This window comes from Delphinus delphis, chromosome 11 (genome assembly GCF_949987515.2).
Source record: "Delphinus delphis chromosome 11, mDelDel1.2, whole genome shotgun sequence".
NCBI lineage: Eukaryota > Metazoa > Chordata > Mammalia > Artiodactyla > Delphinidae > Delphinus > Delphinus delphis.
Window position 1 is genome coordinate 85,321,047 of NC_082693.1, and position 25,720 is coordinate 85,346,766.

Genomic DNA, 25,720 nt, shown 5'->3' on the forward strand with positions numbered 1-25,720 from the left:
GTTGAATTTCTCCAATTATTTTCTGAATCGTATTCTCTAGTAAATTCTTTAAAAGGGGTATGGGAACAATATTTCCTGAGTCCTTGTATGTTCATAATGGTCTACGTCTCCAAAACATTATCATATATCTGATAAGAATATGTAAATAACTCATACAATCTGAGTTAAAATGGGCAATGGATGTGAATACACATTTCTTCAAAGTAGATATACAAACGATCAGTGAACACATGAAAAGATGCTCAACATCACTCATCATTAGAGAAATGCAAATCAAAACTACAATGAGTTATCACCTCGCACTGACGAGGATGGCCACTGTAAAAAAAAAAAGAAAGAAAGAAAGAAAGAAAAAGAAAATAAGCATTAGTGAGGATGTGGAGAAATTGGAACGCTTATGCTCTACTGGTGGGAATAGGATAGTGCAGTCACTATGGAAACCAGTACAAAAGTTCTTAAAAAGTTAAAAATAGAATTACCATATAGTCAGTAATCACACTTCTGGGTATAAATCCAAAAGAATTGAAAGCAGTACCTCAAAGATATATTTGCATACCTATGTTCATTGCAGCATTATTCACAATATCCGGGAGGAAGCAACCCAGCTATCAAGGGACGAATGGGTAAAGGAAATGTGGTATGTGCATGGAATGGATTATTATTCAGCCTTTATTTTATTTTATTATTATTATCATTTTTTGCGGTATGCGGGCCTCTTACTGTTGTGGCCTCTCCCGCTGCGGAGCACAGGCTCCAGACGTGCAGGCTCCGCGGCCATGGCTCACGGGCCCAGCCGCTCCGCAGCATGTGGGATCTTCTCGGACCGGGACACGAACCCGTGTCCCCTCCATCGGCCGGCGGACTCTCAACCACTGCGCCACCAGGGAAGCCCCTATTCAGCTTTTAAAAAGAAGGGAATACTATTACTTGCCACAGCGTGGATAAACTTTGAGAACATTATACTAAGTGAAATCTGCCAGTTGCGAAAAGACAAATATTGTATGATTCCACTTATATGAAGTATCTGAAATAGTTAAACTCATAGAAACAGAAGTTAAAATGGTGATTGTCAGGGTTTCCCTGGTGGCGCTGTGGTTGAGAGGGGAGAGGCCACAACAGTGAGAGGCCCGCGTACCGCAAAAAAAATAATAATAAAATAAAATAAAAAATGGTGATTGTCAGGGAGAAATGGGGAGGTTGCTCAATGGATATAGAGTTTCAGTTTTGCAAAAAATTCTACAGATCTGTTACATAAGAATGTAGAGTTAACACTTCTGAACTGTACCCCTAAAAACAGTTAAGATGGTACGTTCTGTGTTATGTGTTTTTTTTTTAACCACAATTAAAAACAAAAAAAAAAAAGAAAAGGAAGGCAGCCTTACCTTGCGCTCTTCAGGTTTAGCTAAAAAGCCAGGCGTGCCAGCTCTTTCATCCAATCACAGGGTCCCCAGACCCTCCTCCTTCCTTTTCCCACGATAGGAATGGCCTACTCACTCCGCTAGGGGCCGCCCTCGCCGCAGGCCACCCTCGCTCCGCCCTCGCCCCGCCCCTCCGACTTTCCTCTAATTGTAGTCCTGGCCCCGCCCCCTTCCCCAGCCTTTTTCCGACATCCGGACCTGGAGGGGCTGCTCTGAAGACGGGCGAGCAGCATGGAGGCCCACGGCGAATCCCAGCCCGACGCGAGCTGTTCCTCGTTTACCCGGGACGGCTCCGGGGTCTCGGTGTCCAGGGAGCTGCTGACGGCGGGCAGCGGCGGCCGCGGAGGTGACGGGCGGGTGGCGGCGGCGTGGGGCGCGCACGTGCGGCAGGGGTCGCGCTGCCGGAGCAGCCGGGGACCGGTCGGCGGCTCCCTGCCCAGGCCCGGCCCCACCGAGGGACCCCCGGGGTGGCCGCAGGACTCGGTGTGGGACCGGGCGGCTGGGGGCGCGCACCCGGCCTCGGGCCTGGGCGTGGTTCTTGTATCCCGCACCGCGGTGAGCGCCCACTGATGTGCGCCACAGCAAGACACCTCCCCTAAGGGGACGGCCTTATGGTCGGCTCTGGGTCGCAGCAGTTGACTGGTAAGGGGAGCGGATGAGTATTAACCACCCTTCCTCGGCAGATGCCCACAGAGCCACCCTTAGTGCCTCTCTCTAGAGGAAGACGGGTACAGGAAATCCGCACAGGATTTCAGACACCATAATAGAGAATTAAAAAGCAAGGATTCGAATCCCAGCCCCACGAGTTATTCGCTATGGAACTTTAGGAGAGTTGTTTACATTCCCAACGCCTCAGTTTTTACATTGGGAAAATAGAAGTAGTAGTAGCTATAGAATTTGTTTTTCTTTTTTTTTTTCTAAGAAGAATACACCTAAAAGTCTTGGGCATATTCTCCTTAAATACTATTTTGAAGAAAACATTCTATGAGAATCCAGAGCATCCAGAGAAGTTGTCATAGTAATAGCCGAAGCTTTCTTAGTGCCTGCTTTGACCCAGGAATTAATTCACTAATTTAAACCTCACAACCACCCTGTGTAGAAGGCTTTGTTATCGCCATTTATAGATGAGGAAACTGAGACCTGGTGTATCATACAGATGATAACTTGCTGGAGATCGTGTGGCTGGGAAGTGGCAAAGTTGAGATTTGAATCCAGTCAGCGTGGCTCCAGAGCCCATGCTCTTTGCACTCGTCCAATTGCCAGGTCTAAGGTAGTAAGCAAGGAATGTTGAGCTGCTGCTCTGAGGGTGAACGGGATTTTTACACCAGAGTGAAGAGATTTTCGAGGTGTTGGAAACACGGTGCGCAAAGCCTTGGGTTTTGAAAGACAAGTCCTGTTCTCTGAGCTCTGATGAGCTGGAGAGTGGGGTTGATTTGAGGAGTTGTGAATGTAAGGCTGAATAGATGGAGTTGGGAGTGGGGAGGTTTAAAGAGCTGTTTTGTCTAGGTTGGACATCTTTACTGAGGGGGAACTAATCTGGCAGGCATGTTTTATAAATGAAGAAATTCATGCTCAGAAAGCTTAGGTAATTTGTCCGATATAATGCAGCTGGTAAACAATTTCTGGCTTCACTTAACCCTTATGGTACTTTGTGTTGCTTCTTGTGTTCTGTCATTGCCGACCCACATTTGTTATTGATGGGTTTCTGACCCAGAAAGGTGCAGTTCAGTGTTCTTTTATTACCTGGCATGGGTAACGCAGAGATGTAGGAGACAGATTTAAGAAAGGGGAGATCTGTGTGCAGAACTAAAATGTTGTAATGGAACTTGGAGTGCTTCTTTTTTTAAAAAATGTGTTGGGAAGTGAGAAACAAATGGTCAAAACCTGAGGGCTTGAGGGTGGTCTTGGAAAGTTTGCTGATGGGCTCCTGTTTCTTTACGCTATAGTAAATGAAGTGTGTGTTTGCAGGTATATGGGACAGGTTGCTCATCAACTCCAAGCCTAATTCCAGAAAGAATTCCACTCTTCAAACAGTTCGAATAGAGAGGAGTCCCCGTAAGTACTCTTCCCTCTCTCTCTCTTCCTTTCTCTCTCTCTCAAGAATCCTCTGTGATGTGAAATTCTGCCTAATTAAACGCTTATTTGATGGGACAGTATCTGCCTTTGTTGTCAGATATCAAACCACAGAGGGTGAAGCCGAGCAAGTCTTACTTGGGAATTATGTTGTGAATTCAGTGCACAGGGATAATACATTATTCCCCTGCTTTAAGAGGGTAACCTTGCCCAGAAAAAATCCTTGTGGGATGGAGTTTTGGAAATCAAAACCAATTATTGTTACTCTCCATGGGAAATTTTTCTAGAGGTTACTGAGTCCCGAATTCAGTATTCATGTGTGGGAAAACACTATCAGATCCCATTAAATTGGACATAATTACTTAAATAGTAAATGTTACTCATAACAGGGCTAGTTCTCTTCATTAATTACTGTGTCATATTGCTGTACTGCACGCTCATAGACCACTCGGACTTTGTTCAGGTAGCATTCATGTAATACTCAGGTGCTGTGTAATTCACTCTGAATGTTTAAAAAAAAAAAAGAAGAAAGACAAGGAGTAGTAAAAACAATGTAAATGATGCATGAAGTTATCATGTCTATAAACTAAGAAATGATGAGTATTCCGAGAGGGGAACTTAACTATAGTATGCACTAAATCTACAAGAGCTAAAATGACTGCATGGCGGCTCCCCGTTCAAATCCAAGCTTTTGTGTGGACATAGGTTTTTATTTTGGGGGGGGTACATATCTGTGAGTGGAATTTGTGGGTCATATGAAAAGTATTCTTTAATAAAGAAAAAATTGCCAAACTCTTTTCCAAGTTGGGTATGCCATCTGGAATCCTTCCAGCCGTCCTGTTTCACAATTAAAGGCCATTTCTTGACCTTCACCTCGACTTTCTTCTCTTCTTCCGTACTCTGGACATTTCAGTCAGCTGTTCTGTGGTTGTATCAGTGACTTAAGGAGTTCTGAGAGCCCATGATCTGCATAGTTATGTGCCGGGCCTCTTTTTAGCGCTAAAGAAATTAGAAATTCCTTGTTTATTGACTCCCCTGTGCTTACCATAGTGCCTTTCAGTTATCATCCCTGTTTTACAGGTGAGTAAACAGGTTTTGACTGATTAAACTGAACGTATTAGTTAGACTTCTGTAGTTGTAAATGACTGAAACCCAGTTCACATTGCCTTCAGCCAAACGATGTTGGCTCATTTTGTTGGGGAAAAATACCCCAGTGATTTCAGGTACATCTGCATCCAGGTGCTTGGCATCATCCAGGATCTTCTGCTCTGTATCTCTTAGTTCTGCTTTCCTAGGTGTTGACTTCATCTAGAACAAGCTCGTCCAGGACGGGTGGCAGGTGGGCCAGTTTATCAGCAGCTCCAGGCTTACATTCAGCAGCTCACTTAGTCATTTACTTGGAAAGAAGGGATATTTCTCTCAACAGTTCCAACCAGAGTCCCAGGGTGATCTCTGATTGGCCTGACAGATCACAGTGTCGTTAAACCAAATCATAGTGGCCAAGGTTGTGGAACACGTCGGCATGAATGGGGTAGGGACAAGACTGACTAAGAGTGACAGAGCTTAAAAGGCAAGTCATCGTTACATTATCAGAAGAAAGGGGAACAGATGTTGGGCAGGTGAAAACAGCCATTGCTTCATTAACATGCCCAAGATAACCCAGATAGTAAGAGGTGGTACTGGGGTTCTATTATCATCGTCGGTGTGACCCCAAAGCCTCGGGGCCTCGTGCATTTAACTATTAAGTCCTGCTGCCGACTTATTCAGTTACTGTTTGTGGAATGCCAGCCTTCTAGGAATTTCCAGTCCTGGGCATATATGAGAAACACAAAACATTGAGAAATAATTGCAGAACTGTGTAGTCCTACCGCTTTAAGAATTCAGGAGAGGATGGGAGTTTGTAAAATGGAAGGAACTTGAAAGATTTCATTATAATTATTGTTATTCCTGTCAAATTTAGAAGTGTTTTTACAGGAAATTCTGGATTTAAAAATCTGAAGTTTGGCCAAATACTAACATAAATATTGATAAACTATATTTTCCCTCCTTAGTATTGGACCAAGTACAGAGCTTTCTCCCACAGATGGCTCAGGCAAACGAAAAGCTAAGGAAAGAAATGGCAGCTGCACCACCTGGTCATTTCAATATTGAAAATATTGACGAGACTGTCGGAAAAGTTATACAAATGGTAACTATGCTTTGTTTTCATTTCATAATGTAAAATTACCAGTATGCCTCGTCACCTGAAAAAGAGAACTTTAAAATTTTAATTCTGCGTGTTTTTTTCCTTCTTTCAAAGTCAGCTCATGTTTCCAGTACTGCATAGATACTCGGTCATTTGATGATTAAGGATCTCATAGGTCAGTAAGCTTCCCTGGGTGAAGTTTAGGAATTTAGTAATTCAGCATCATAGGAAGGCCTTTTTCAAGTCAAATAGTACATTTGTTATCTTGAAGCATTTATTTACTAAGTGTTCTAACTGGATTTTTTTCTTATTTTCCCATCTAAGGCCCAAAAGAGGTAATCATAGTCTGATTCATTGAGAATGCAAAAGTAAATGATGTGTATAACAGAGTAACTGATCACATAAGCCACACGTGAAAACTGTCTCTCAATTTAGGCTCATATCTTATTTCTACACTGGAATTCCCTGTATGACACTCGTGTCTGGACAGCGCTGACACCATTGTTGAGAATCATATCTGATTCATCAGCAGATCTGGCAGCTCTACCTCCAGAACACATCCCAAATCCAGCCATTTCCACACGGCATCCACCACCCTTTCTCTAGGTGATTACGGTCTCCCCTCTGGATTATCCCGGTCATTTCCCAACCAGTCTTCCTGCTTCCACCCTTTCTTCCCAGAGTCTGTTCTTCACCCAGTGTGTGTGGCCTGCAGTTTGGGAACCAGGGGGCTTGCCGTCACGTTTCTAATTAATTCAGAGTCCTCCGTGGGCCTGTGTGATCCTGCCTCCAGCTCTCTGTTGACCTTGTCTCCCACCAAGGACCCTCAGTGACTGCACTGCAGTCTCCATCTCCTTGCTCCGGGCCTTTTCCCTCCTTGCAGAATGCCCCTCCCCAGATTCCTGCGTCTTGACTCCTTCCATCTCTCATCACTTGTCACCTTGAGAGGCCTTCTCGGTGGCTCTATTATTAGCTTTTATTTTTTTAAATTTTCACTGCCCTACACTATGCTTTCTGTGTAATTGTTTATTGTCTTTCTTTCCCAACTAGAACAGAAGTCAGCAAACATTTTCTGTTGGGGGCCAGATAGTGAATACATTAGGCTTTGTGGGCCCTACTGTGTCCGTTGTGACTACTCATTTCTGCCATTTCGCTGTCTAAGCAGCTGCAGGTGATATGTAATGAATAGGCAAGTTTTATAAGCTTTATTTATGGACACCGAAATTTGAATTTCATATAATTTTCATGTTTCATGAAATATTACTCTTTTGATTAGCTTTTTCTACCACTGAAAAGTGTAAAAACCATTCTTAGCTCAGAGCTGCACGAAAACAGGCAGTGGGCTGGGTCTGCCCTGCAGGCCGTGATTTGCCAACTCCTCCTCAAAAACATAAGTTCCACAAAGGCCAGGATTTTGTTGTTGTTGAGCCACTAGTGTGGTACCTGGTTCATGTTGATACTTGTTAATATTTGTTGAGTGAATTGTGTTGAATATAATCAGGATATATAGAATTCGGTTGTGGGGGACTTTTTAGACTTGCAGTAAATATAAATCATTATGGTGGACTCTGGCAACTGAAAGAATAATAGTGCCATATTGTATTAAGAACTTTTCTTGTCCGGGGGAATTCCCTGGCGGTCCAGGGGTTGGGGCCCCATGCTTTCAATGCTGAGGGCCTGGGTTTGAGCCCTGGTCAAGGAACTAAGATCTTGCAAGCCACGTGGCACAGCCAAAAAAAAGAATGTTTTCTGTCCTGCGTGCCTCTTGGGCCAAAGGTTGGTCCCTTCCCAAAGTTGTTACTGTAACTTTTTAGGGAACTGCCCTGAAATAAATTTCCCACATGGTGGTGTTTTGCAGGATGTGGCCTTGTTTGAGATGAATCAGTCTGATTCAAAAGAAGAGGACAGTTCAGAAGAGAATTCACAAGACTGTTCAGAGGACAGTTCAGAATTTGAGGATGAAGATGATAGCACCGCTTCTGAAGGTGAAGTTACCATCGATACCATTAAGCTTCCTCATTCAGAAGATGGAAAAGGCAAAATAGAGGTTCTGGACCATCCTGCCAGTGAAAAAAAAGAAGCAGGGAAATAAACAATCTGAGAAACAGGTGATAGATGCCTGCTAATTCTGTGAAAAAGAATGTGGCTTGCCGGTTATTTTGCATTTCAGATACCTGTGGTGCTTTTTTGCAATATTGAATGTATTTTGCTTCTTGGAGAAACAGAAGCTGGCTTTTAAAGAGTTGGAAGAGATAGCATTTGGGCATCTTCTAAGAGCAGACTGTTTTTGATCTCATGCTAAAGAGATTTAGTTTAGAAAGCTTAACTTTATGTATGGTGATGAGTGAATTTGTTGGCATCTTCTTTCATCAGCATAGACTTCAGAAATCTCAAACTTATTTTAAAGTAAAAATACAAGTTACCCATTTGTTTTTGTTTTAAATTGGCCTCTTGGGGCTTCCCTGGTGGCACAGTGGTTGAGAGTCCGCCTGCTGAGGCAGAGGACACAGGTTCATGCCCTGGTCTGGGAAGATCCCACATGCGCGGAGCAGCTGGGCCCGTGAGCCTTGGCCGCTGAGCCTGCGCGTCCAGAGCCTGTGCTCCGCAACGGGAGAGGCCACAACAGTGAGAGGCCCGTGTACTGCAAAAAAAAAAAAAAAAAAAATTGGCCTCTTGGATAAAACAACCTAGGTTGGGTTTTTTTTTAGGTTATTATAAAGTCACATTTATTTGTTACCATCAAAATGGGTCCAGTGAGGGGGAACTTTTTAACATCTTTATTGGAGTATAGTTTCTTCACAATGTTGTATTAGTTTCTGCTCTATAACAAAGTGAATCAGCTATATGTATACATATGTACCCATATCCCCTCCCTCTTGCGTCTCCCTTCCACGCTCCCTATCCCACCCCGAGGGAGAAATTTTTTACAAAGAAAAGAATTACTTATATTTAGATGCCCTCAGACATATCTACTTTAATTTAAAAAAAATCCTTTCCAGTTTGTGCTGGAAAACTGGTGCTCTGTGGTTTAATCACTGTCAGTGACTCTGTAGCCTCTCAATGCATGTAGAATTTGCCAGTTGGAGAAATTTGTGGTTTTTTTGGTTTTGTTTTTTCTTTTTCTCATAAAGGAATTTTTTTGTTTGTTTCAGCTATTAAAATTATTCCTCCCAGTTGCCCACAGTTTTGAAACCTATTAATTGTAGAGAATAGGGACACCCCAGGAAAATAGGGCACAGTACATAAAAAGGTAGTAACAGGTTTTCTCTTTCAAAAGACAAAATGATCCTGCATTGGAGTTGCCTTTCTGCCACATTCTTGATCTTATTTAACTTGTTTGGGATCTCATCTGCCATGGGACTGGCTTTGCTCAGGATATAGACCTGAGAATTTAAAGGACTGTCTCCAAGCGCATTGAGCTGATGGGACTTTGTTGCCTAATATTATAGGGGTTTGTTTTAACTGATTTCTCCTACTCCTCTCATTAGCCTACGACATCTTGTAAATACTCTGAAGATAATTCTCCAAGTTCCTTCTGGTATTTTTCATTGGGAATTGGAAATTGGCTGTGCACTCAAAGTATGCAGAAGTGAACAGATCTGGAAAGGAGACTTCTCAGCTGCAAAGGGTATTATGCTGTACTTTGTAGCACCAAACACAGGTGTGATGAATTATTGGTGTGAATATTTAAGGATTGTCTTCTACTAGATAATATTTATGCCACATTGTGGGAAGAGTTGCATTTGTCTGGTTCACTCCTTAGCTTGGTGCATGGTACACAGTAGGCACCGAATGATGTAGATAAATGAATTTACAGGTATATTGAGGATGTACAGGGCATTTTAAGCCATGGTATCCATGTGGATATGAAAGTGCACCTTCACCGGAAATACAAAGCCTAGTAGAAATAGTCTGATGGTCAGTGAAAGAGACTAGTCAGTCTAGAAATATATACTAGTGTGTAGAATTATATATCTCTCCTGCCATGACCTTCTCCTATAATACAACTAGGTATTCTATACAGTTAAAGAAGTCAACTAAATTCAGTTCCTCTGGACATTCTTATGACATAGGAGGAAAAGGAAAAACAAAAATTTAATATGTGATAGGGATGTCGTTTTAAGTAAGTGTAAAATGGTTGAATTATTTAATATACAGAGTCAGGGATGGCTGTTTTTAAACAGAGTTGGATACTAAGATAAATTATGTATGTCTTAAAGGTTTAAATATAAAGAAATTATAAGTTTCTTACTAAAATATAGGTGAATATTTAATAACATAGTTGGGCAAAAGTTTTTTTTTTTTTTTTTTTTTAAAGCAGAACATCAAAGCTTGAAATTACAAAGGAAAAGAGCATAGAGTCAAGTTTGAGAATCACTGGTCTAGCTCTTAGGTCCTCTTGACTTCACTTTACCCACCGGATCCCAGGAATACTTCCACCACACTCTCATGGCAACATATTACTTCACTTGACCTACCAAGACCTCTCATTCTGTCACACCCCAACCATCCTATCTGTTTCCGTCATTTGTCCCAGAGCTGCTTTAGAGTAGTCTATACCATCTGCTTAAACTCCTAACTTTTCAGCCCTCTGCCATTTGGCTTTTGAAACTGTTTCCCTAAAGTCTTCCATTACTGAGTATTCATTCGGCTGCCATCTGAACTAGACTGTGAATGGAACTCAATTTCTTCCTCTTCAGATCATCCCCTAAAAAAAAAAAAAAAAAAAAGAGATCATCCCCTGTTTTCATCCTCCCAGTGAATGATACCACTAAACTAAAGCCTGGAGTTTTGGGGGCTCTGAAATATGAACTAGAATGGAATTTCCACAAGGCTGGTGACTTTGTCTGGAACATGGCTATACTGTGCGGCATGCGGGATCTTAGTTCCCCAACCAGGGATTGAACCCAGGCCCCCTGCATTGGGAGTGCAGAGTCTTAACCACTGGAGCGCCAGGGAAGTAAGTCCCCTCTAGCCCTTTTTTGGTTGTTGTTGAATTTTATTTTATTTGTTTATTTTTTGTACGGCAGGTTCTTATTAGTTATCCATTTTATACATATTAGTGTATATATGTCAATCCCAATCTCCCAGTTCATCCCACCCCGCCACCCCCTTTTAAATTGGTGTATCATTTAAGAATGTTTATATCATGTAAATCATATCTCTGATAAGGGGTTAACATCCAGAATATATAAAGAACTCCCACAACTCATCAAAAAACCCAGTTTAAAAATGGGCAAAGGACTTGAATAGACATTTCTCCAGAGAAGAAATACAAATGTCCAATAAGCACATGAAAAGATGTGCTTTTATATCGACATTAGAGAAATGCAAATAAAAACCACAATGAGATACTACCACATCCATTGGGATGGCTATTATAAAAATAAACAAAACAGAAAATAGCAACTGTTGACTAGGATGTGGAGAAATTGGAATCCTTGTGAATTGCTGGTGGGAATGTAAAATGGTGCAGGCCCTCAAACCAAAAAATGTAGGGACTTCCCTAGTGGCACAGTGGTTAAGAATCCGTCTGCCAATGCAGGGGACACAGGTTCAATCCCTGGTCCAGGAAGTTACCACATGTTGCAGAGCAGCTAAGCCTGTGAGCCACAACTACTGAGCCCACGCGCTGCAGCTACTAAAACCTGTATGCTTAGAGTCCGTGCTCCACAACAAGAGAAGCCACTGCAATGAGAAGCCTGTGCACTGCGACGAAGAGTAGCCCTCCACTCAGCTTAACTAGAGAAAGCCCGTGCACAGCAATGAAGACCCAATGCAGCCAAAAAAAATAAATAAAATTGAAAAAAAAATGTAGAATTATTAAAAAAAAAAAAGAAAGCATAAAATTCATAAATATTTAAAACTAGTGGGTGGCAAAGAAATTTAAAAGTCAAGGGACAAATTGGGAAAAATAATTTCATTGTAAGGCAAGAATGAGTGTTATATAATGGGCTCTTTCAAATTAGTAAAAAAAAAAAAAGACTAGTATCTCAATAGTGAAAAGGCCTTAGGACTTGAACAGGTAATTCACAGGAAAAAAACGTTCGGTCCCATTTCTCAAAGAAATGCAAATGAAACCAATGTTGTATTTTTTACCTCTCAAAGTGGCAGATCAAACAACAGCTAGTACTTAACTGAGCCCTTTTCATGTGTCAGCCACTATTCTGAGTGTTTTATGTTTAAGAGTTACTGCCACTCACACAAAAATTTCTCGAGTTATGCATTTAACATCGGTGCACTTTATGTATGTTATACCTTAATTAAAAAGCTGTTTTGTTTGTAAGCAGTGTGCTCTACAGTCTGTTGGAAATTAAATCACCGTTGTGCTTTGGCTGGTCTGACCCTGTGGGTTCTCTGCCTGATGCTTTGGTGTGAGGTGATGGCTGCCATTTGGAGAACAATTCTGTTCCTGCTAAGGCTGATGAAATGTTCTCTTCAACCTTGTGTATTATCTTTCTATGGCTCTTTGACAGTCATAAATCAGAAAATTAGGTGTAATGGTCTTTGAAGCAAAAATATTCTTAATGAATCTCCTCTATCTATTCTCCTAATACTTTAACTGTGCATCAAATATGGTACTTATAAAACAAACTGCCTTGCAGAGTAGCTCGTATTCCTGTGCCTGAGTCCACTACTGTGGTAGGAAAGACAAGTAAAGAGGTTGAGTCTTCCATTTGTATTTTCCTCAGTGCCTGGCATGGTGCCTTTCACTCGGAATGTACGATAAATGTTCGTGAAACTTTTTTTTCCTCTTGATGCCAATAAAGTAATACATCTTAAACATCAGTGGTTCACAGTCCTGAGGAAAGAAAGACAGGTTTACTATCTTTTGATTGGTAGACTTTTCCCAGAAGTTTAATGGTGGAATCTTTGTGGTTGATTCCTCACCATATGTTCATGGAAGATCCTTGCCAGTGATTGGCTTGGGGATGGGCATGTGACAACCTTCCCAAAGAGGCACAAGCCAAGTCTTGTTAGTAGGCTTTTGGAAAGAAGATTTCTCATTCTAAAAAAGAGGTACATGAAAGGATGGCTGCTTTCTTTTGGAACATGGATATCTTGTGACTGGATATGATTCCTGGAACTCTGGCCTAGTGGCCATAAATGGAGCCAGCTCTTGAGGGTACAGTCGGCACGTCAAGGATAGCAAAGAGAAGCAAGGAACATCATTGAATTACTGCATCAAATAACTGTGGACCAGACTATCACTGGATTTCTTGTTTTGTGACACAATAAATTTCCTTTTTGTTAAAAAAAAAAAGGCCACCATCTTATGAGATATTCTCTTGTACCTACTTCACAGATTTAAGAAAAAAAAAAGTGGAAGGGAGACACTAAGCAAATTTTTTTAAAGCCTTACAATAGGTAACTGGTGGAGCCAACTTTTAAGTTCAGTCAGCCACATCCTGCCATTGTGGGCCTACCAGTCACTATGCCACAAGCATGGGCTCTGAAGCTGGATCGATCCCAGCCCAGCCACTTTCCATCTGTAAAACGGGGATAAGAGTATCTCCCTTACGAGGTTTCAGTAAGAAATTAATGAGTTAATACTCATCATGTGCTTAGAACAGTGTTTGGTAAGTGTGAGGTATTATGATGCTGTAAGAATAATGCACATGGCTTCCCTGGTGGCGCAGTGGTTCACAATCTGCCTGCCAGTGCAGGGGACACGGGTTCGAGCCTTGGTCCGGGAAGATCCCACATGCCGCGGAGCAACGAAGCCCGTGTGCCACAACTACTGAGCCTGCGCTCTAGAGCCTGCGAGCCACAACTACTGAAGCCTGCATGCCACAACTACTGAAGCCCGTGCGCCTAGAGCCGGTTCTCCTCAACAAGAGAGAAGCCACTGCAATGAGAAGCCCGCGCACACCACAACAAAGAGTAGTCCCAGCTCACCGCAACTAGCTGTGAGCTCACCGCAACCGCGTGCAGCAACGAAGACCCAACGCAGCCAAAAATAAATCAATAAATTAATTAAATTTTTTTAAAAAAGAATAATGCACAGTGGTGGCAAAACTTTGGAGAAACTGTTGGTAAGATTACAGATTGCTATATCCTTTTAATCAGATTCCACCTCTAGGAATTTATTCTAATTAAGCAAATAACAGTTTTGTTCACAAATTTCTATCTAAGATTGACTGACATTTAAAATAGAAAGCAAATACAAATGTCCAACAGTAAAGAACAAGTTGAATTAAAGCCACTGAACATATGCAGAGGTATGTTTATTGACATAGAAAGATGCTTACATATTGTTAATTGAAAAAAGCAGGTAAAGTTATGTACAGTATTACACTAGTTCTAAAAAAAGTGTATTCATAGAAAAAATCTGGAACATCTCAAATATCATCTGTGGTTATTTGTGGAGAGTTTATGGTTGAATCTTACCTTCCCATTTTATTATTTTTACAAAATTAGGTATTAATCATTTAAAAAATCTGCTTGGGTGTTATTTGCATAATGGGTATAATAATAATCATCCACCCTGTCCATCATGTCTCATGTCTGATAATCTACTTATAGCCCAGGTTTCCCTCGATAGCTTCTATTGTCTTAGAAGGGAGGTATGGGGGAACCAGTTTGGTTCCTTGCCCTGTCTCTAGTCATTTCCACAAAAGCTCTTGCAGTTAATGTTCACTCTACTTAGCTTTTTACTTTGACAAATATTTAACATTTGCCTACTATTCATTACTGAGGGCCTGATTCAGGCATCGGCAGTAACAGCATCTTAGCTTGGTTAAGACTACCAGTTTCGTTGCTTGAGTGCCTGTTCTGCCACTGAATAGCTGTGTGATCTGGGCAGGTTTCTTAACCTCTTTCATTTGAAAGCAAATATTTATTGAGCTCCTCCTACGTGTTAGACACTGGAGATAAGTCCTTGAATGAAAGAAGCACCTGTTCACGAAGCTTACATTCTAATGGGAAGAAATCGATGATAATAACTGCGCCAGGTGGTGGTAAGTGCTACAACAATAATGCAGGAGAAGGAGACTAAAGAATGAGGACAGATGAGGTGTGAATGTGGGGATCTATGTGCTATTTTAGGAAGAGTGGTCAGCAAATGGATCTCTACTAAGATGATGTTTGAGCAGAGACTTGGAGGAAGTAAGGCAGCCACCAGCTGAGGGTGGTGTGTGGGGAAAGAGTTTGAGGAAGAGGCAGTGGTGTGCTGGCGCTGGCCCACACTTGTTCTAATTACACACATCTCATCCCAACTCTGTGTTCAGTGAAGTCAAGTTGGTAGCTTGAAATCCGCCTTGGTGAGAGCATCTGTACACAGAAATCAGCAAATGCTACAAATCAGAGTTTTCTTTTCCTTTCAGAGAGCCACTTGTTAAATATCTACCAGCACACCACTAAGAAGAAAGAGCAGTAAGTGCAAAGGCCCTGAGGTAGGAGTGTGCTTGATCAGTTGGAGGAACATCAAGGCAGCCAGGGTGGCTAAAGAGAATGAGAGGGTAGTTGATAGGAGATGAAGTTAGAGGTAGCTGGGAACAGAACTGATAGGACTTTGCACAGTAAGTACACTGGACTTTATTCTAAGTGAAATGGGGGCCATTAGAAGGTTTTGAGCAGAGGAGTGACACCATCTGACTCAAGCTTTGAAGAGAGCCACACAGGGAGGAATCGGGAAGGCCAGTCAAGAGTCTGGCGATAACCTCTTGGTAGTGGTGGAGCCAGGAAAAAGAGCACCTTGATTTATTCATCTTTTCAGATGTTGTGAAGATTAAGTTGGCTTAGCATCGTGACTAGCGCACAGCAGCCCCTCAATAAATGATAGCTGTTGTTATTGATAGATGCCAATCCTGGGGGTGGGGGAGGGGTGCTCGTATCTAATTAGGAAGACCAGTAATTCCAGCACCAAGTGGTAAGTACTATGTTCCAGACAAGTGAGAGGATAGAGGAGAGACACTGACAACCAAGTTGGGGGGTAGGAGAGGCCAGGGAGGGTGTATTTGAGCAAAAGACTAGGGGGGTGGGTGGGGGCTGGGGGCTGCTTTAGCAAAGGCACCAGGAAGTGGACTTGGAAGGAAAACAACTTTTAAAAGGGTCTACACCTCCCCAACTCCCCAGTTTGGGGGACAGATCACAGCTTTGTCCTTTAGATTAGCAAAATCAGTGATCTGAAGAAATGGTGAGAAATTAATTACTCAGTGTGTTAATTAAATCACCTAGTAGGCTGTGCATCGTTACCGTTCCAATTCAGATTCACTGGTAATTTTATAAATTCCGTGGAGCCTTTGATTCTGGTCAGCAGGCGGATATAAAAACTCAAGCCGCTGAGAACTTTAGAACTCGCTATGGGAAAAGGGAGTTCTTAATCTGGAGGTCAAGCATGGGTTTTAGGAGGTCTGTGAATCTCTTGAAGATATTTGCAGAACTAGGTGTGTACGTGTGAATTTGGGACAGAGGAGATCTAGCTTTTATCAGATTCTCAAAGAGGTTTATGGCCCCAAAACTATTAAAAGCACTGCTACTGAGAGTAATATTAGAGGGTAAAAGTCATTCTAGAAGAAATGGCCAGGTTTTTGTTTGCCATTTCATCTATCATTAAAATATCTGGTAAAGTGATACTTTAAATCACATGAAATCAGTTAAAACACTGCATTTAAAAAGTGGTTCCTTTCTATTAAGAACATTGTCATTTTATTCAAATATGAACTGTCAGTTTGAACCCAGCTGGGTCCACATTTAGAATTTCACCTGTGCCGAGCTCTGAATGAGCTGTGGTACAATACAAAATGCTTACAGGCAAAATTTGCTCTGTTGATCATCCAGGATCATACCTGATATTCTTCCTATTGAATGTTTTCTGCCCCTGATTTTTGTTATTGTTGTTTATTGATTACTGATTCCCTACATTCTTCTGACGTTAAGCTGCCGAGTTTCCGAAGTAACAAGTAATCCCTAAGGGCTTCTTCAAAGCCAATGAGATAGAGATGTTTACTGAAATTTTACTTTAAAAGGAGGATTCATGGAAATTAATTGCTCTGACCACCTGCCAAAGACTCTTCAATTCAGGATCTCACCTTCTTCTAGTCATACATGGATGGTTAGAATCTACCCACCTACTCTTGTCTGACAATGAGCAATTATGTGAGTACTACACGGGTTGTAATAATTCCTCTTTCTTGAGCACAGAGAATGGTCCAGACACCTTGTTGAGTGCGTTATGTATATTATCCCCCCGGATCGTTACAACACCTAATGAGACAGGGACTTTATCCCTGTGTTACAGATGCCAAATCTGGGCTTTGAGATATTAGGTAACTAATTTGCCCAAGATCACCCAGCTAGTGGGCAGCAGAACCAATTGGTAGGAGAATGGGAAACCAAATGTCCTAGAAGGACGAATGAGCTGTAGAAAGAAAAGCACCCTTTTCCTTGTACCATTTTTCACTACATGGTATTTTCCAGTGCTGCTGTATCACGTGCTGGGTCAGACAATGGAGGAGAAAAGCAGCATAGGAATCGATGACTACTGGAAAGGGCTGTAGGGAAATTAATTCATTGAACTAATATATCTCACTATATTTTTAAAATAGTGACGGGGAAAGCACTTAACTTTTATTGAGTATTTGAGGATTTACCACAAACAAAGCCCAGTGCAAGGTGCTGTGCTAAGATTATTGCATTGAATCCTCACTATAAGGCTTCCGAGGGAGGCACTACTGTCCCCATTTTACATATAAGGAGACTGAGGCTCTGAGAAGTGCATAAGTTTCCCAAAGTCACATAGATAGTAAGATGGTATGGTATGAACCAAGATCAGCCTCCAAAAGCTATGTACTTTATAATACATCATACTATAAAGTCCACTTTAAAAGCTATTGACTAGAATTTAAACTATTTGGGGCCAAAGATCATGTCATTAAATTTTGTATACTCCTCAGGACATGATATAGTACCTCGTACTTGGTAGGTACTCAAGAACCGTTTCTGGGTTGGTCACTCATCACAGTGGGTTGAAAAATAGAACATCAAAGGCACAAAGATGTATCTTATTTCCAAAAGGAAAAAAAAAAAAAAAGAACTTCCTTCACATTCCTTAGAGGATATACTGTTCCTTGAGAGCAAAATTACAGAAAATCTTTTTAACAACCCCATATGCCTGGTTCAGAGGTTAAAACCTGTACATATTACACAAGGGCTCCTAACAATGTGCTTTCTGTATTATAACTGCATGGTATTGACGTCTGCAAGATGAACAACCATGACGAGGTTAGTCTTGGTGGGGAACAAAAGCAGCTTGATATTTTAGAAATATGTGTGGTATATGACATAGTCAAAACCCAACAACTACACATCATTTTAAGGTATAAAAGGGGTATTAGAAAATACTCAGGAACGTGTGTAAATGCTTAGACACGTGGCCCGACCCTCTTTGTGGTCCTTGTGGTTTTTTTCGGCTGGTGGCTGACACCTCCTTCCTCAGCACAGCCCGGCTTCTTCAGTGTGGAGAGCTGCGGAGCGGTGCTGTCTGAGAGGGGTTCCTGATGACGGCACTGCTCTAATATTCCAGCGTCACGGTCTTGGTTTTGAGGTATTCGTTTAGAGCTTCCTCACCTAGGGAAGAGAAAAGCAGCCAATGGACCACGTTCACAGGTGGATGTGATGTCGCCAGATATTGGACACAGGTGCAGGCATATCGGTCACTAAGCGAATAGAATGGGGCTGAGGCAGTGCTTCTCACACTTTCAAGTTCATGTGAATCACCTGCAGATCTTGTGACACTGTAGATTCTGATTGGATTAGGTCCGGCAGAGGCCCCAAGATGATATGTTTCTAACCACTCCCCGATGATGCTGAGGCTTGTGGGGCACAGTTTGAGGAGCGAGGGTTTAGACCAGCTACCAGGCCTTCTAAGGACCAGAGTGTTGGCTTATCACTTTCTACCCCAAACCCTTCCTTTATTTCCCAGCTTGATGACAAATCTCCACGTCTATTCCTTGCCCGTTTAGGCTGAACAGAAGTGATCAGGATACTGTCCTTCTGATTACATTAAATGAAGCAGAATAGAGCAAAGAAAGTTTGAGATCATTTGGTCTCATCTTATTTTAAAGTTAAGGGAAAGGCAGTTTTCCTGACTTACATAGTATGTTAGAGACACAGGGGCATATCCAGGAAAAAATAAATAGGTCTGCCTTTCTGCTTCTATTCTGTTCCTATTTTGAGCTACCGCAATCATTGATTTCTACAACAGTTAAAGGGCATGAATACCACAGGTGAAACTAATGAGTATATGATTCTGGAAGTTGAGCTAAACCCAGGCTTCTTAATGTTAAATTAGAATCACCTTAGGGAGCTTTTAAAATTCCTGATCCCAGGTCATACCCCAGACCAATTAGATCAGCATCTTTCCTTTTTTTAAAAGCTCCCAGGTGATTCTAGTCCAATGTGCACCTGGGAACCATTGGGCTGAGGGAGTTTCAAATTAGGAGAGGAAGAAACTGTTAGACAAAGTCTACTGTTTTATAATAAAACAGACATGAAGTGTGTCGATCATTCTCTATCAAAAGACAAGTGGAACACTGTTGTCTCACTTTATAAAAATAATTTCCCTAAGAAAATCTCCCCATGTGTTTTGGATCCAGGGATGAAAGCCAGATTGAAGACATAAAAAAAAAAAAGACTTTACCTTCAACTCAATGGAATTTAAAACGAGAGCCACTTTTATTGTTGCAAATACACTGCCAAAAGTCTTCAGGAAAGAGAAAATGTAAAAATACCCCAAATTAACCCAATTTATGTTAGCAGACTGTAATTGCAGTAAATCACAAGCATTTCAATTTTTGAAACAACCTGCCAGACTGACTATGGGGCGTGAGAACATGGGCTGCATAGCCAACTGTCTGGCTTTGCATTCTTTTTGCCAGTGGCTGTCTGGCTGACTTTGGGCAAGTTACCCCAAATCTCTGAGCCCCATTTTTCCCGTCTGTAAAATAAAGATAATAATGGCACCTACACTCCAATGGCTATTGTGAGGACTGCTCGTGCTATTACAGGTAGAGTATCAGAATAGGACCTGGTACATATTTAGTGTTCAAAGTGAGCTGTAACTGGAAATGTGATAGTGTTACTGCCCACGGTGAATTACATTTTGGGCTCTCTGCAGACTCTCAATCTGAGCTCCCAGATGCCCAGAAAACTCTGCCAGTTTCAATGTTGTCTCTGAAAGACTGCCAGGTGGCTCAGAGACAGGATTTATTCTTGGGGCTAGCCGGTTATTGCCTTCTACCCATTTTCCTTTCTTGGTTCCACTTGGTCCCATGACGTCTAAACCAAGTTCATGCTGAATGTCAGGTTAAAAAAAAAAACAAACCTAACATATTTTAGCTAAAAGATATTGTCAGGGTTTTCTTTTCAACACGAATCTTCTTTTTTAAAAGGAAACACTTTTCCACACAATTTGAGTACTTTTCTATATTTACGTTATGTTCAATAAAAATGTTTAACTTTGAAAAAAATGAGTACCCTTGAAAGCCCAGATCCAACTGCCATGTAGGAAATGCCCTTTAAAGCAATACAAGAGTGTTGCATGAAGCATGAAGCGGACTGTTCTGTGATGTGCAGTAGAAAGGTAAGGCATATTCATACCTAAGTCTTTTCCAAAGCCAGACTGCTTAACTCCACCAAAAGGGGCTGCCACATCCGTCTTGTTGTAGGTGTTAATGAAAACAGTTCCTGCGTCTAGCTTTTCACTCACATACATAGCTTTATTTATGTCTCTCGTAAAAACCCCTGAGGCCAAGCCGTACTCTGTATTATTTGCTCGCTGCAACACTCCATCGATGTCCCTGCAAGATGTTTTTAGAAGACATAAAACCTCATTAAATGCAAAAGCAAAACACTTTCATTTTCTGTTCTAATGTTTTCCCCCTCCGTGCTAGAAACAGGAAAACATTACTGCCAATGTGCTTACATTTTTATAAATGAAATATTCCAGGCTTATACCAAAAGAAACTCCCAATGAAATATTACAACTCTAGTATTATATTTTTCACATATATCATGAAACAGCTTTTAAAATCTGAAGTCATCTTTTCAGCCTTCTTCATTGCTTCTCCTTCATGATTACCCCATTTGTTTTCCTCTCCCTTGAGCTCCATTTACAGACATATTCTCAGAGCACCCGCAGTGTCCCTCCATCTATTCAGATTTTACAGGCACATTTCAAGGCTCATTCACTCGATGCCTCACCCTGAAGCCTTCCCAGATCCCACCAGTGCCACTGTTTAGGCAGTGTAGTGTAGTGGCGCGGTGAGAAGGCTCCACAGCCAGACTGCCTGGGTGACCTTGGGTGAATCATTTCATCTCCCCTGCTTTTGTTTATTCTTGTGAAAAAATGGAAATAATAATAATAGCACCTGTCTTCTTGTCATGAGGATTAAATGAGCTAATAGTGTCTGAAGCACAGGAAATGCTCAATGAAAGTTAGCTATAATAGGGTAGCACATATTCCTCCAATTCAGTATTTTGGTTTACCTTTTCGTGTATTTGGTGTTCACCCTCCAACTAGACTGGAACCTCCCCGAGGGCAGGGATAACATCTTGCTTTTCTGTATACTAGGGTGTTGCACCATCACGTGAGAGTGAACGCAGTTAATATGCCAATCCAATAAAAGGGTAGTAAATCATCCTTAACTGGGTCTGGTGACTTCCCTGCCTTTTGACTCAGTATGTGTACACACCAAGTAAGTGCAGGTGTGAACCTGCTCTTCTCTCAGTTGGGTCCAGTTCCAACATGCCTGCCATAGTGTGAGTATCTCATCTTTATGAGTGTCATACTAATGTTAAAAAAATGCATGAACTACAACATGGCCAGCAAATGTAAGCCAAGATTTTATCTGGGGCTCCGGCAAAGAAACACGATTTCTTTTCCAAAACTGGAGCAAAAATTAGTTGTGCTGAATTCTTTGAGAGACAGCATAGGCTTCAATGTGGTGTCTTCCCAAGGGATTTTCAAAGGTAATCTTGACTATACACAATCTTCAACGCTCATGAGAACTCATGTGGACTCTAACTTGGAAAGGACTGAGGCTCTGCTAAAACTCTCACAGTTGATGCATTGCACCCGATTGCACTGCGAATACTTATAGCCTGGACTAAGGCCGAAAGACGGCTGTATGCCATTGCCCATTGAGGACTACTGAGACGACATAGCTTCACAGCACACCTTGCCCACTTTTAGAATAATAACGAGCGTAATGACTGCAATGTCACCAACAGCAAACACTTGACTTATTTAACACTTAGAATGACCCAAAAAGGTAGATACTATTAATAACCCAACTTCACAAATAGATAAACTGCACAAATAGAGAAACTTAATAGAGGAATTAAGTGGCCCAAGCCCACAGAGGTGGTCGGTGCAGACTCTACCTACTACACCTCCCACCTAGGCCCTCTGGGGTTAATTGTCCGTCTCCTTGTCTGTCTCCCCTATTAGATGGTGACCTCCTTGAGGACAGGAACTGTGACTTATCTAGGCTTACATCCCCTAAAACTGGCTTCTAATATCTGCATATTTAACACAAGGACCATCCTATGGGGAAACTTATAATAAGGAAAAGACGGTAACAGGGCATCCTTGGATCAGTATGTCAAAAGGTTACTCACTACAGCTTAGTGTCCCCAAAGGTCTCTCACAGTATGTCTGTTCAAGACCAAGAAGTCCTTCTGAACTCTGTATTCTGTTTTCTCATTGGTTAAAGGAAAACTAAAGCCAGAATTCTGAAGAATTGTGTGCAGTATACCATGAGAGTCTATTGTGTTAAATATTCTGATATGAGCTCAGTTACCATACGGCCCTCTTTGATATGCTAAACACTGAGCATATCAAAGTTTCAGGCACCATAACAAACCAGTATGTCATTCACGGTTGATTATATGGTGATTGTGGACATTTCTACAAAGAGTTGAGTATTAGGCTTTTGGGAGCATGATCCCCTATGGAGAAAACACTCTTTCTTTGGGAAAATCAGATTTCATAGATGCTGCCTTCCCTAGAAATGTAAATGCGAAAACCAGTTCTGTTATTCTCAGTTACTGACCTTATTCCAGAGACATTTCAAATGCTGACTGTACAAAAACTAAAACTTAGCGAACATCCCGTAACGTCAGCCATTAGTTTAAACTAAGGAGCAAAAATATATTACAATCTACATTGGTTAGCATTCTCTTCTAATTATTAAGAAAATTATTCTTATGGTAGAAAATTATATGTTCATTGATTTTATGCTCTGTACATACCACAATGACAGAAAAAAGAAAAGTATCTAGGCAATCCGGTCAAATTATGCCTGAGGAACATACCCATTTTGGAATTTAGAAATGACCATAATAGGCCCGAAGGATTCCTCTTTGGCAAGATACATGTGGTCTTCCACATCTGTGAAGACAGTAGGTTCCATAAAAAAGCCTATTTGAAAAACAGAAGAAAATAACATCAATTAAAGGGTAATTTTCAATTAGTAGTTCTCTCGTTTAATTACATTATAAATTTTTTTCTTCCGTTATGGGTCAGTAAAACCAAGAAGACTTTCATTTTCCTATTTGGTGTTAGCATTCCTAGGTTATTATATTTTTAATGTCCTTATTACAAAACTTTCAAACATATGTAAAAGTAGAGAAAATAGTATAATGGATAGTAAAATAAATCTTTATGCATATTTTGCCATATTTGATTCTTTTTTTTCTTGCTGAAATAGCTTAAAGCAAATTCCAGAGATTACAATTTATACTCCACAAGTATTTCAGTACAAACCTGTAAAAAACAAGGACATTTTATTACACACCACAATACATTATCACACCTAACAAAATTAACGCCAATTCCTTATTCATAGTTTATATTTCAATTCCTTTTTTTAAGTTCCAAGTTTTTAATTGAGATGCAATGACATAGAACATATTAGTTTCAGGTGTACACCATAATGATTCGATACTTGTATTCAATTTCTGATTTCTGGAAAATATCTTTTTATAGTTGACTTGTTTGATTCAGAATTCAAATAAGTTCCATACTGCATTCGGTTGTTAGATAGCTTAAGGGTCCGTTAACTTTAGAATATTTCTCCCCTTTACCCTGCCCCTTATTTTTCATGCCATTGACTTGTTAAACAGACTGGTTCAGTTGTCCTGCAGAATATTTTATGCATTTCAGATTTGTCATTGCTTCCTTGGGATGATATTTAATTTGTTCCTCTATCCCCTGTATTTCTTGTAAATGGAAAATATGACCTAAAGGCATGATTAAATTCATGGTTAAACATTTTTGGCAAGAATACTTCATAGACGATGCTGTGTTACACACTGGATCCCACAGGGGGCACATCATAACCAGCTGTCCTGCTGGTGCTCAATCTACCTACAAGAGTAAAACATGAGGTTTTCCAGTTGTTGTTTGTTTGTTTTTCTCTCCTTTTGGGTATCATGACATTGAGCCATTCACATACTTCTGTAACAAGTACTACCTTAGACAACAGGAATGAATCCTTCCCAGGCTAAGCTGGCTAAGATTAAATCGCACGTTGCCAGGAATGAAAATCACCAGTGCCTAAATAACACCGTATCCATTACACTTGTTTACTTACGCTGCTAAGGGCCTGTCACATCCATTTTATTTGATTTTAACGGCCTCGTAAAGCAGGATATGCACATTTCATCACATTTTACAACTGAGGCTCAGAAGAACTGTTGTTGAAGGTGTCACAGCTTATAAGTGGCCAAGCAGGATCTAGAAAGTAATTCTTATCATAACGTAAATGACACTACTTTTGAGGCAAGATGGTGCTGCAACAAAAACTGTTACCATTTATTCCGACTTAAGAAGCCAGGCCCCCAGCACACCTCCTATGGAGGTGGTCTTACCTGGCCTTTGGACTTGTCTTCCTCCGTACACCAAGGTGGCCCCCTCTTTCACTCCGGCTTCACAGTACTGCAGGAGCTTTTCCAGATGGGCCTTATGATTTTGGGGCCCGTGATCAGTAGATCTGTCAAGTGGATCACCAATTTTCATCTTTTTAATTTCTTCCACCTGTACGTCACCCAGTTCACAAAACACAATTGACTGTTAATAATAAGAATGGATACCCTTGACCGAGTTTCTACTGTGTGATAGGTGTTGTACTAAGCTGTTCAAAGATGTGTCCTCGTTTAGTCTTCAGTAACACTGGAGGTAGATATTTATTATTTCCATCTTATATGAGGAAACCGAGGATCAGAAAGGCTAAGTGACTCGCCCAAGGGCACACAGCCACTAAATACTGTAGAGTTTCCTTGCCTTGAAAGCCCAAGTTTGTAACCACTGAGTTTTAAAATTATCCCGAATGCTAATTCATTAAAATAGCAAACCTGATGTTCTGGAATTTTTGTTAATACAGCATACCTACACTCTTCATGGCAAAATAATTTCAAAAATGGCCACATTGTTGTCTTTTTCCTTTCCCCAAATGTGGAAGACTGCCCTTGTGAAATTCTCACAGTACAGCCACACCAGAGGATATACTAGAATGTTCCAATGAAAAACCATCTTTATCGAAGAATGTTCATCACTGGTATGTGCTCCTTGGTTATCTTAATCTATTTCTGCGTTTCCTGATGTTAAGTCCAATTCTACTAAGGAGAAAGAAAGGGAGTTACCATGACCCCACAGGGCCATGAATTTGAGTTTAGGTCTGGCAATAATCCCTCAGTAAGTGCTCAAGAAATACATGCTGAATGAATAAATGAATACTGTTCATATGTGTGCAAAACATGTTTGTTGATGGACTGATACAGCAAATCCTTGACATTTCTGGTCTCAGCATTTTAAATTTCAGCAAGTTGCTGTGAAAGCCCATGACGTGTAGTGCTGTACCTTGCATTTTACTAAGGCACAAAACTGAATTATGGGGATGTTCACGAGGCAGCCACTGCCCTCCAGCTGCCTCTCCATATGACTTCCTTATTTTCCACTCTCATGAGGAAAGATGCCTTTGCTTCTTGCGGGGTGGGATGGGGGAATTGGCTCTGAAGGAAAAAAGGCTGGGTGCTGGTT

At 41.2% G+C, this 25,720-nt stretch overlaps 2 protein-coding genes across 2 annotated transcripts in view; one reads left to right on the plus strand and one right to left on the minus strand.

The window, feature by feature from the left end:
• The first annotated feature begins 1,610 nt into the window (after positions 1-1,610).
• NOPCHAP1 (NOP protein chaperone 1) lies at positions 1,611-11,665 on the plus strand. The gene is made up of 4 exons (XM_060025524.1): positions 1,611-1,764; positions 3,387-3,473; positions 5,543-5,679; positions 7,535-11,665. Exons 1-4 carry the CDS (start codon positions 1,650-1,652, stop codon positions 7,766-7,768), a joined length of 573 nt encoding a protein of 190 aa, XP_059881507.1. The 5' UTR covers positions 1,611-1,649; the 3' UTR covers positions 7,769-11,665.
• A 3,841-nt stretch (positions 11,666-15,506) lies between these two features.
• Positions 15,507-25,720, minus strand: part of ALDH1L2 (aldehyde dehydrogenase 1 family member L2) — a 54,748-nt gene continuing 44,534 nt past the window's right edge. Inside the window, exons 20-23 of the mRNA XM_060025525.1 lie at positions 24,553-24,718; positions 22,996-23,101; positions 20,278-20,477; positions 15,507-18,246 (exon numbers count right to left, since the gene is read on the minus strand). Coding sequence (XP_059881508.1) covers positions 18,191-18,246; positions 20,278-20,477; positions 22,996-23,101; positions 24,553-24,718 — 528 coding nt within the window. The 3' untranslated portion in view covers positions 15,507-18,190. The remainder of the gene's footprint in view (positions 18,247-20,277; positions 20,478-22,995; positions 23,102-24,552; positions 24,719-25,720) is intronic.